Source organism: Panthera tigris, chromosome B4 (assembly GCF_018350195.1).
Source record: "Panthera tigris isolate Pti1 chromosome B4, P.tigris_Pti1_mat1.1, whole genome shotgun sequence".
Classification (NCBI taxonomy): Eukaryota; Metazoa; Chordata; class Mammalia; order Carnivora; family Felidae; genus Panthera; species Panthera tigris.
Genome location: NC_056666.1, coordinates 78,989,805 through 79,001,898, shown reverse-complemented (window position 1 = coordinate 79,001,898; position 12,094 = coordinate 78,989,805). Strand labels below are relative to the sequence as shown.

Below are 12,094 nucleotides of genomic sequence, written 5' to 3'. Positions count from 1 at the left end.
GTATTCATCAGTATGAAAAATATATATACAGTAAGTTTTCTACTCAATCCTTGCAAGAACTTTTAAGAGGTAGTTGAGCCATTAAACTACTTATTTCCAAAGCTGTATTTAGTTCCTGCTGTGTGGTGTAGACACCGTGGTAGGTATTTAACAAAGGATAAATGACACACTGTCTCCGCCTCTGAGAAACTCAGAGTTATGAGGAGATAAACATTTCAACATGTGAATAAGGTAAGTGCAGCTAACCGACTCACACAGCCCCTAGAGTGGGAGCTTCCTGAGGACAGGCCTCCTGGTTTATTCATTATATACCCCAGTGCTGGCACACAGGATGCTTGGTAAAAATGATGAATCGATGGAATAGATGAATGTGCTCTCTGAAAGCCCAAGCGATGAAATAGTTAATTTCATGAGTGCAACAAAGAAGGCTCCACAGAGGGGGTTATATTTGAATCCTGAAAGAAGACTCGGACAATGAAAAATACAACCAACTCTTACTAGTTTGCCCATATTTATTGCATACATCTCTGTTTAAGCAGCCGTAGAGGTTATGTGACGTTTAGTAAAACTCGACTGAAGAACAACATGGAGTCACCTCTGTGTGCAGCTCAGCTCTGTGTTTATCGTCACTTTAGGTGACGTGGCATAGCTCATAATACGTGTTTGAAGTCATTAATGCCTAGCTAATTGATAGTCAGGAGGGTCCAACAGGCCTCTTTGTAGTTTGTTGTATTAACTGAACCTTGGCCCAGGACTGGTCATAACGTCATCTGAGTGCAGCGTGATATTTATCAGGCTCACCTGTGGTGCAACTGGTTACTAAAGGAACATAAAAAATAATGGAACAATTAAATTCTTGTGGGAATTAATCAGGATAGCTAAAACAAGCGATCTATTTTAAAGCACCTTTAAAGACATGGATAAAGGAAGAATGTTCCAATAGGGGTAATGAACTACACAAAGACCTAGAAGCCAGATGGTGTAATTAACATGTTGAGGTGTCTGCTTTACTAGGATAGGTAGATTAATGTGGGCCTAGTTCTTGCTGCCCATCTCACAACTTCCCATTTCCTAGCCCCTCCATGGCTTAGAAGCCAGTATTCTGGGAAGCTTCCTCCCGAAATGATGGGCTTCCTTTTCTTTTGGGCTCCTTTAGAACTGTGGCACAAGGTAGTCCTGCTTGTTTGTCCATGTTGTTTTCTAACCACTTGCTCTCTGCTCTTTGCCTTCCTCCCTGGCAGAAAGCCCCAAGGAAAGCTCAGAGCCCACGGGTTCTCCAGCCCCTGTGATTCAACACAGCTCAGCAACAGCCCCCAGCAATGGCCTCAGTGTTCGCTCTGCAGCTGAAGCTGTGGCCACCTCGGTTCTCACTCAGATGGCCAGCCAAAGGACAGAACTGAGCATGCCGATACAGTCGCATGTGATCATGACCCCACAGTCCCAGTCTGCGGGCAGATGATGCCTCCCCTGGTGGAGAGGTCCCTAGCCAGAGCTCGCCCACCCGAGAGCCAAGAGAGATGTCATCTTATCCCCTCCATCTGCCTTGGACGTGGCGGTATGAGGGAAAGATTGTGTGTTGTGAGTAACGGACAGATGTGGGGCTTTTCTCTTCAGCCACATGGTCGTGTACATTGACACCTGTACTAGGAGCCTCCCAGCCCCGGAGCCACATAGATCATCCCCTAAGGGGGCAGTTTCTGATGTACCTACAGCCAAAGGCCTTTCCAGATGGTCCGAACAATCACCCCAGCCTGTGCATGTGTACCTGTCTCTTAACACTAACCCTTGCACTTCTAGGTTTTGGGTTTCTCAGTTGCCTCTCTTCCCATGAAGCCATGGCTTCCTGTTCCTTAGCAGCACGCCACCTCCTGCTAGGTAGAGGGAGGCTAGTGTTGATGGCAGGTCACCTGCTGGCCCGCCTCAGCCACCCCATAGGCTCAGGACTTTGTCTCCCATTAGCTGCTTATTTTATCCCCTTTTCCCCTTCCTGAAGTCTAGTTAAAACATTCACTTATGGCGAATGTAAAGTTACCTTTGATACATGAATTAGCAGTATTTTCCAGCTCTTCCATAAACTTTAGTCCTCCCTACCTGCCACCAAAAAAAAAAAACAAAAACAAAAAAACACTCAAAAACAAAAACAGAGCAAAAAGAAACAAACCCCAAGAATTCTAATCCTTTTTCAACTATTTCTAGAGCTATTTGGGTACCTCATTTTTTGTGTCTTGAGTTTTCCTGGTCTCCAGGTGGGGCCTTTTCCACCTCCCAGTAAGCCTTGGCAAGATCATCTTGTGTGGCCTTATTAGCTCTTGCTTGTTAGTGAAAAGGGAAAGTGCCCCGAGTGTGACTAGCTGATTCCCTGCCTCCCCAGTCCACCCTCCTGCAGTTATCATTAGGGCAGGCAGGAACAGTATAGTTTAAAGCTCATTCTATCAGGTTACTAAATTGAGTCTTTATGTTTTACAAGAGTTTACTGGCCAAAGCACACATATTCCATTTGGTCGTCTGTCCGCTCCTGTATCTCCCTCTTTGTCCGCGTCTGTGTCCTGCCTCTGTCTCGCTTCTTCCGATGCAGCCTCCTGGAACTAGATGCCCCCTAGATGCAATGCATCCCCAAAGGCCCAGCCCCAGGACTCTGAGACATCAGAGCCAGGGTCCTGAGTGGGTTTTCTCGAGGGTCAGGTAACATGGGGAGAGGCAAGAGAGAGAAGGTGCAGTACTGATCTCAGCAGAACAGCCCTGCTTGGGGAAGGTCTGGCCTGCCCGGGGAAATTGGTGACTATTGCTCTCAGCCATTCTTACTTTGAGGCGTTAGGTTGCAGGGGGAGAAATTCATCCCTCTTGTCCCTCTTTCTTCCCCATTAAGACTTCTGATCTTCCTTTGGCTCTGAACTATGCAATTTCTACCAGGGCCACAGGAAGTGATCCAAAGCCAGAGGCCTGTGGATAGATAGGTCAGCTTTAATAGCCTGTCAGTATGAATCCCTTCCAATTGTCCCAGAGCCACCTTCTGCCATCTGCCCAAGCCAAGAATGCCCTTTTCTCCCTCTCTCCTACCTCCATCTTAAACATACGTGCAAAATAACTGCCAGCTTCCTTCCTTAGTTTGTTTCCCAGAATTGGCTGTCATGGGGGAATGAGGAAACCTAAGCTACGAGATTCCCGTCTTCCCAGAGTGCTGTACTGGTGAGCCAGTCAGGTGACTTGTTCTGCTGCATTTGTTTTTCCTTTCCCCTCCTGCTTTTCAGAACCAGTGCTGAACACGACACACCTGGTAAAGAGAAGGAAGAGAAAACACAGTTTTCTCATCCTCTACCACCCGGGACCCAACAGGAACAGCCCCCGAGGTGACTCAGACTAGCAAATGGCCTGGCAGATGGTCAGGATACAAGTCCCCACCTCCAGGGACTGCACTTGCCTTCCACAGTTCACAGCCGTAACTTGTACTCAGGACTTTTCCTTTTGATGGCTGTTCCCTGGGACTTTCTTCTGCTTTAGTTGTGTTTCATTTTTTATCATCTTGATTTCCCACCAGCAGCCTTGCCCTAAAGCTTGACTGAGTTTATGGCTCCTAAGGAGCCTTCACAAGACCCTGGACTGTTTTTCTTCCCCCTTCATTCTAGTGTTTTTCAAGTTAAGAATCCGTTTGTCACTGCATACGTGCCCTGCCTCACTGTTTGGCTGTGGAGGAAGTTTGAGTCGTACCCGTCTGTCCCCATGTAGGACAGCTAGTTTATTTAGAGGGTCTCTTAGTCCCCATGTCTCCTTCCCTCGAGCCCTTACCTCATTGTCATCGGTGGGAAGTTCTTATTGGGGCCTAAATGAGGGGATTGCCAGAACCTTACCGGTGAAGCAGTAGGAAGGGACAGGATAGAACCCTCCAGATAGCTCTTTAGCTGGTCCTTGGCCTCACTGAGAAAGCAGGGCAGTTGGTTATCCTGAGACTCTCTCATAGTTAAGGGGAATGTCACTTATACTCACTTGTTATTGCTGCCAGCCGTGTGGCCACTCTCCCTTGCCCTTTGCTTTCCAGACGCATCTGGACCAGAACCAAGCGTCGTGGAGGGCATCACTTCGCCCTTTCTTAATGACCGTGGCCTTTCTAGGAGCCCAAGGGAGGATACTTTGTGAGAGGAGCTGAGAGTGTGGATGCCTTGGGACTCTAAGCAAACACAAGATTCAGGCCTCCCACCTCATTCCGGAGACACAGCTGATAGATAACCAAGGCCATAGAGAAAGGTACCAGACCAGGTCTTCAGGTCTGCAGACTTTTGCCCTATTCCTTTAAAAGAAGGCTTGCTCAGAGTTGCAAAGCCTGAGAAAACTTCCCTCACTGCTAGAGAGGGAAAAACTAGGCCCTCCTTTACTTGCTCTTTCCCTGTTGGTTGTACACCCCAAATCTGGCTTCCTTCAGCCTCCACTCCTCTCCGTGGTCCTAAGCACTAGACCCTCTACTCTTGGTAGTGGTAAATAGGAGACGAGCTAACCTCACTCACCTTGCCGCCTTCCCTATGCCTGTTCTGCCATTCTTAACTCTTTTCCTGATTCACTGCCCTCCAGCACTACCTATCCTGGTTGACGGGGTACTTAACCATAACCATGCCCTGTCTACAGCCTGAACCACCAAGCAGACACCAAAATACTCCTCCTGTGGTTTCTAAGGCTCCCTTGCTCCACACTGAGAGGCTCCTTCAAAGGTGCTAGCCCTGCGACAGCCCCCTTCCCCTGAGAGTCCCCCCTTTCTTTCATGACTTCCTTGCCATCCCCAAATCATTATTTTTCATTAATATTGTACATTGTATACACAGGAAGGAAATGTATTCTTTTTTTTTTTTTAATTTCATAACCAGTCCGTTTAGAATCCAGTCCTCCTAGTTATATCACATATGCCTTTGTTGATAATGCTCTTTCCGCTTTCTTTAGACTTTTGTTTGACAGGGGTGGAGGGGGGAATGGGACAGGTGAGGACCCCAAGGCAGATTAGAGGATTCCCCCATCCTGCTTCAGCCCCCCACAACTTTAATCATCCCCCTCACTGTATAAACCTGATTTCTCTCTGTGTTCACATACATGCATGTACACACAGACATAAATCCCCACCCACTCACCTCAGAGTGGTGACCCAGCAGGAATGAGAGTTAAGTGGCTACTGGCCACTATTCCCACCCCATTACCAGTTCATTTGTCTCTCCTTGGGGTAACGTCCTACCCCCAGAATGAGAAAAGGCTGGGGAGAATAAGGCAGGCTAAGGCAGCTGTGTCCTTTGTAGATGCAGGTTTGTATTGTAGCTGCTAGGGTTTATTTTATTTTTTTAATGGGGGGCTGGTAGCACAGAGCTATCATCAACATTAGCTACTGGTGGGTGATGTTTTAGCTGTAAGAAATGGCTATGAGCACTAGTTTCATTGACCTTCCCTTAGGGCGGTGGTTCTCAGGATGTGGTCCAGGCTCAGTAGCAGCAGCAGCACCAGTATCTGGGAGCTTGTTAGAAATGCACATTTGGGCCCCACCACAGACCTATTGAATGGGAAACTGAACTGGGCTGGGCTCTAACAAGCACTCCACGTGATTCTAACGCACACTAAAGTGTGAGAACCATTGCCTTAGGGGCAAGCTGGAAAATCCTTGTAGGGTGTCAGGGATATTTTAAGTACCATCCTCTGCCTTAGCACTAACACATTTTTCCACTTCCTCCAGTACCTCCCTCCACCCCCATTAAAACAACAACCACGTCATTCATCTCAAAATCTAGGTTTGAGTTCCTTCTACTTCTTCCCAAAACCTGTCCTGCCTTGGTCTGGACAGGAATTGTCGCATATTCCTTTGCAAACTGGTCACTCCACAGTCTTTGTTACGGGAAGGACGGGCTGGAGCTCTAGCTGTCCTGTAACACACACACACACACACACACACACACACACACACACACCTTTCCAGCAGGGAGATGAGCCTCCAGCCCCAACCGTGGAGGCTGCAGCCTCCTGACATAGTGTCAGTTGAAAGAAAGTGGTGTGTATCTATGGTTATATCTCTGTTCATCTGTGTACCTTTGACATGTAGCAGCCCCTCTCCATCCCGTCAAGGAGCTCAACTCTGGGTCTGGGTCTCCCCAGTCCCCAGTGGCGGACTTTGACAGGTGGGAGGATGCAGTGCTACGGGCTGTTCTGTTACAAAACCGTCTTCTCCCTTTCCCTGCCACCCGACTCGGCATGATCCCTGTGAGCAGGCTCTCACGATCTCCCAGGACAGGGCTGAGACAGAGGCTTCACTCTGTTCTCCCTAACCGTGCCTTCTTCCGTCCCCCGCCCCTTACCACCCAGCAGTTCTCCCCCCAGCCATGCCTTCTCCTGCTCCCCCTTGCCCTGACATATATTGTGCCTTATTTATGCTGCAAATATAACATTAAACTATCAAAGAGAACCACTGTTATGTCTAATGCTTCGGTACTCTGATCTACAAGTCTCATTGGCCACTATTCTCTGGGAACTCCTTGGGCTTTCATGTCTGTGCTTTTCCTCACTCTCCCGTTTTTTAGGACAGAAGGAGCAGAGATTCTTATCCCTCCTTTTGATGCAGGGAAGACACAGCCTAGAGAAGGTAGGTGGTTTATATCAATCACATAAAGACAAAAGAAGGCGTAGAGACAGGGGCTCACATCTGTGCACTGCCATGGGCACAAGGGCCTCCACATTATGGGAGCCTTTGCTGTAGAACTTGTGTGCTTTATGTGGATGGGGGATGGTCGGGTGTCTGAAGGCAAGTGGCCTCTTATCTTTCAGTGTTTTTCCCCACCTTCCTCCCAACAATAAAAAACAAAAGCAAGCCCTACTCTCAGAAAGTTCCCAGCATGACTAGGGGAGTGCACACACAAACACACACACAGGAGTTCAAGATGTGGGGAAGAGGTCGATCTGGAAGTGAGGGGTGGAGCTTATTTAAAAGCAGGTAAGAGTTCACAAGAAAAACAGATAATAGCCAGGAACTGGCAAGGGGCAGGGCAGTCACTAGTAATTGCTCATGTTTATGTATCCTTAGATAATTAGCACAAATGAGGAAGAGGGAGCCAGGCTACAGAACTTGACCAGGAGATAGCAGGTGCCTCTGAGGGCTTCCAGGTAGAAGAGAAGTGACTTAGAAGCTGTTTGTGGTTGGTGTTTGGTATAACTGATGCAAGTAGGAAGCCTGAGTCTCTGCAGGAGAGTGGGAAAGGCAGTGGTGGTCTTCACTGTGTTGTGCTCGGGAGCGCATGGGTTTCCAGAGAAGGTGAGAAAATAAGTTGCTGAAATCCAAATACCAAAGCTGCCAAGATCGTGAGGCTTTGGAAGACCTGGGACTGAAGGGAGGGCACTTTCCCAAGTTGGGAGAATTAACCCATCCCAGCTGCAGGCGTATCTTGTTCAGTTGCACTTTGCAGAGGGTGGGGATTTTTTGTTTTGTTTTTTACAAATTGAAGGTACAGGATCCAAGTGGAGGAAGTACGTGCAGATGTGGGGGAGATAGCAGCAGAGAACTAGACTTAGAAGTGGAGCCTGAAGATGGGACTACATTGGTGTAACCCCATGATCCAAGCTGAACAGAGGAGCTGCTGCTTACAGAGGAGCACAGAAAGTGGTTTCTTGAGACAGATTCTCCTGGTGAAGGCGCTGTCAAGACTAGAAATGACAAAGGATTTAGAATATTACAGGGCGGATCTCTGTAGCATGGCCGGTTAGCTCGTCCGGCTGTTAACCCAAAGGTTGATGGTTTGAGCCTACCCAAGGATGTTGATATTTGTGGTAGGATGTTACAGGGGTGTCTGGCTGGAGTACCGGTCGGTGGAGCAGGTGACTCTTGATCTCGGGATTATGAGTTCAAGCCCCATGTTGGGTGTAAAGATTACTTAAAATTAAAATCTTCAAAAAAAAAAAAAGAGTATGAGAATATTACGGAAACATAGTTGATAAAGCAGTGGTTGAGTTTGAGAGGTTTGTCTCTAATTTTTAAAATTCTGTGGGTAAAGTGCTATCAAAGAGCATCGCACACTACTGAGAAATCATTCATGGAAGGAAGAGCTAATGAATGCGGCAGACTTCATTGTCTTATTTTAAGAAATTGCCATGCCACAGCCACCCCCACCCTTTAGCAGTCACCAGCCTGATCAGTCAGCAGTGATCACCATCAAGGCCAGGTCCTCTACCAGCAAAAAGATTACAGCTTGCAGGGGGCCTAGCTGGCTCAGTAGGTGCAGCATTGGCTCTTGATCTCAGGGTGCTGAGTTCAAGCCCCACCCTGGGTGTAGAGCTTACTTAAGGAAAAAAAAAATTACCATTCACTAAAAAGCTCAGATGATTGTTAGCATTTTTTTAGCAATATCTTAACTTTGTTTTAAGTTTTACTTATTTATTTTAAGAGAGAATCCCAAGTAGGCTCCACGCTGTCAGCACAGAGCTGGAGACAGAGCTAGATCTCATGAACTCTGAGATCATGACCTGAGCCGAAATCAAGAGTCAGATGCTTGACCAACTGAGCCATACTGGTGCCCCAGGAATATTTTAAATTTAAGGTATGGACATGATTTTTTTAGACATTTGCACACTTAATAGGCGATAGCATAATGTAAACATAACTTTTACGGGCACTGGGAAACAAAAATTCATTTGATTTGCCTCATTGCGATACTTTATTGCAGTGGTCTGGATCTGAACCAGCAATATGTCTGTTCGTACCAAAGAAGATAGCTGTCTCCATCCTGGACATAGGAAGTTAGCTAGACCTGACCTTTTCTGAATTGAGCCTCAGCTCAGATCCACTTGTAATTGATGATCAGAGACACTAGGAGAATCAGGGTAGCAAACACTTACTGGCTGCTCTGTGCTGGGTGTAACACTAGATGTGTTGCATTCATTAAGTCATTTTCTGTTCACAACAACCCCTTGGTAATGCCTCATTTAAGATGAACTGAGGTTTAGGTTGACATTTGCTCAAGGCTCATGGTGATGTGCACGTGCTAGCATTACAATGGCTCTGTCTGACCCCAGAGCCACTCTGCAATGGCTCACACACCCTCACAACGCTGCCCCTCTGGACTTCTGTCAGGTAAGAACAGACAGAGGCCTTGATGTGGTATAGGATCCATTTCCCACAGAAAAACCATCTGCTCGTGGACTGGATACTCCTCCCTTCTAAGAAGCGGTGACATTCCAAGATGTGATGATGATGAGTGTCAGGTTCTGTGCTTGGGACCAACTGTGAGACCAAGCTTACAGAGGGAGGCCGCATTAATAGAAACCTAGTATCTCGAACATGCAGATCAAAACCTGCTCTATTCTACCTATCCAAAGTTATAGATTGGTTGCTAGCTGGCTTGCTAAAAGACGGAAGTCCCCTTAAAAAATAGAGTGGAAGAATCAAATACGTGAAAGGCTTGCACACATGAAAGATGTGCAACAGTATGTGACTTAGTGGGGCACACTGAGACCCCTGGTGGAGGCCACAGGAGACGGAAGCCAGCATGGCACACGGATAAGTCTGCCCCACCACTGTCTCAGGAGATGGAAAATTCACTGGGACTCTCTGCAAGGATCACCACTGCTAACGTTTTGAGGACACTTGCTCTGTGCCAGATCCTGTGCCGAATGGATTACAAAAAGTATCTCAAATAATGCTCACCCTGGAAAGTAGTTTCTTTTATTAAAAATTTTTAATTTTTTTTCAATATTTATTTTGAGAGTGAGAGAGAGAAAGCACGAGCTGGGGAGGGGCAGAGAGAGAGGGAGACACAGAATCCAAAACAGGCTCCAGGCTCTGAGCTGTCAGCACAGAGCCCGATGTGGGGCTTGAACTCACAAACTGAGATCATGACCTGAGCCAAAGTCAGATGCTCAACTGACTGAGCCACCCAGGTGCCCCATTTTTTTTTAATGTTTATTTATTTTTGAGAGAGAGAAAGAGTGTGGGGGAGGGGCAGAGAGAGAGAGGGAGACACAGACTCCGAAGCAGGCCCCAGGCTCCGAGCTGTCAGCACAAAGCCCGACGTGGGACTTGAACTCATGGACCACGAGATCATAACCTGAGCCAAAGTCAGACGCTTAACCAACTCAACCACCCAGGCACCCTTCGAAAGTAGTTCCTTTTAACGTTGCCATGTTTTTCGGTGAGGAGACTGTGGGTTTTGAGAGATGGCTTGCCCAAGACTGATCCACAGACTCTTTACCTCATGGCACCTCTCCAGCACAGGCTAGAGAGCCACACAGGGCGGGGACAGGGGAAGTTGAAGAAGGGATTCTAGGATCAGAAGGGAAACTGTATCAGATGACTTTGAAGGACCCCCTTCCTGATTTTTTCCTAAGGCAGAATTCCTGTCACCTGCTCCAACAGGTCAGAGCCAGGCAGAGGATGGGGTGACTAGTAGGAGGTGAACAGAGCCATATTCCAACCCCAGTTTCCTGCCCCTGCCTTTCTGTGACTCCTTAGAATGAGGCTTAGGAACCTTCATCTCCCCCCCCCCAACCACCACCCTTCAAAGAGCAGAAAAAGGAAATGACCAGACTTGACAGTGCGGAGCTGTGGCCACAGGGTGGCAGCAGTGCCTCACTGCAGAGGATGGCTCCAGAAGCCCAGGTGAGGCGGGTCCTAAGCAGCGCTCTCTAGTGTGAAGACAGGATCAGTCTGCAGAGATTTGAAGCAATCCCCACTGTGTGGGCTCTGAAACCTTGTAGTCTCCTTCTGTATCCCACTTTTCTGTCCACAGGCAAATCTCAGAATAGTGATCCCATTTTCAACCCTCCCAAGAGCCATGTAGGCAAGGGTGTGAATGGTCTGGATGACCCCAGATGCAGCCACAGTCATGGCAAGGATCGGGCTCCGTCATTCTGGCTAATTCTAACCCTGGCTCTCAGTTCCTCCCTCTGTCCCGGGACATAATGCCTAGCCCTTCTTTAGAAGACTTCCTCTATGCTTTTGTTCTCTAAGGAAGGAAAGAGGAGGTGATCAATTGGCGCTCTCCAACCTATTGAGAAATCGGGGGTTCTTGAAGGCCCCCCAGGGCCTGGCTCTGACAAAACATCTGCAATTAATGATGCTTCTTGAGCTCTGGAGACAGGATTTATGCATCTAATAAAGTCTCTAACTCCAGGCTTAGGGGTTGGGGGCTGGAGGCTGGGAGCAGGAAGTCCCGGGGGGGGCCATGGGAGGGGGTCCCAGGCGGCTCCTAATGGAGCCGTGCGTTTCCATTGCCTGCTCTAGATCCCCCCTCAGGCTGCTGTGGGGTAGGGGCCGGAGCACAGCAGGTATAAGAGGCGGGTATAGCCGCAGGAGGGCAGATGGCAGGATGGATTCCAGGCGGGCAGCAGTGCTGCTGCTGGTGCTGCTGCTAACAGACTGGGGCTGTGCTGAAAGACCAGGGGGCCAAGACGAAGGACGGCAGATCCTCGTGGTAAGTTACCACCCCCTCTCCATGTCACCATTTTTCTGTCTCAGCGGGAGGCTTGAGCTCCAAGTTCAGATACTCGGGCTGCCAGTGTCTTCACTGGGTCCTCATATCTGAGGAAATGGCTCCTCAGCTTCCCTTTGCCTGGTGACCTAAACATCCAAGGCCTTTGCCCATCTTCCTTCCCCGATGGCCCTGTACCACAGGAGGAAGACAGCAGGCCCCGCCCGCTGCAGGAGGCCCAGACCCCTGGGTCATTCCTGCACTCCCTGCTCCAGGCCATGCAGAGACACGGCCGAAGCTCAGCCTTTCGGTTTCAGCCCCAGAGGGGAGTCTGAGAGGGACACTGGGCAAGGCAGGGGCCAGAGGGACAGGAAAGGGGCAGGGGGCGATCTGGGAGGGGCTAAAAGGACCTACAGCTGAGGATGGATCTCTTCTAAGGTTTGGCAGAAATACCCGGGGCTCCTGGAGCAGCGAGCAGTTGGGTCCCCGAGCCGGGGAGGAGCTGAGCGCCCCGTTCTGGAGCCTGGCTGCCCCTCAGCGCTTTGGGAAGAAGTGACACATCATCCCTTGATATGTTTGCGTGCAAGGCTCACAACTGAAAGTGCCGCATCTCCCTTACCCCCCCCCACTCCCCCCCTACCCCCCAAATAAAGCTGTCCAGCTTCTGAATCCATGTGTCTGCC

At 48.8% G+C, this 12,094-nt stretch overlaps 2 protein-coding genes across 8 annotated transcripts in view; both read left to right on the top strand.

Moving 5' to 3' along the window:
• The window catches only part of LOC102956760 (cyclic AMP-dependent transcription factor ATF-7), an 89,383-nt gene extending 77,700 nt beyond the window's left edge, over positions 1-11,683 (top strand). For 2 of the 7 annotated variants that reach the window (XM_007081384.3, XM_042992401.1), the window contains one exon: positions 1,242-6,527. In XM_007081384.3, the coding sequence (XP_007081446.1) occupies positions 1,242-1,459 (218 nt within the window). In that variant the 3' untranslated portion in view covers positions 1,460-6,527. The other 5 variants (XR_006219967.1, XR_006219965.1, XR_006219966.1 and 2 more) reach the window with 5 other exon arrangements.
• NPFF (neuropeptide FF-amide peptide precursor) lies at positions 10,030-11,967 on the top strand. The gene is made up of 3 exons (XM_042992425.1): positions 10,030-11,411; positions 11,615-11,740; positions 11,833-11,967. Exons 1-3 carry the CDS (start codon positions 11,166-11,168, stop codon positions 11,965-11,967), a joined length of 507 nt encoding a protein of 168 aa, XP_042848359.1. The 5' UTR covers positions 10,030-11,165.
• The last annotated feature ends 127 nt before the right edge of the window (positions 11,968-12,094 follow it).

Coding starts and splice junctions, on each gene's coding strand:
- NPFF (XM_042992425.1), top strand. CDS start 11,166: ATGGGAGGGGGTCCCAGGCGGCTCCTAATGGAGCCGTGCGTTTCCATT. Junction 11,412..11,614: donor ACGAAGGACGGCAGATCCTC/GTGGTAAGTTAC, acceptor CCTGTACCACAG/GAGGAAGACAGCAGGCCCCG. Junction 11,741..11,832: donor GGTTTCAGCCCCAGAGGGGA/GTCTGAGAGGGA, acceptor CCTACAGCTGAG/GATGGATCTCTTCTAAGGTT.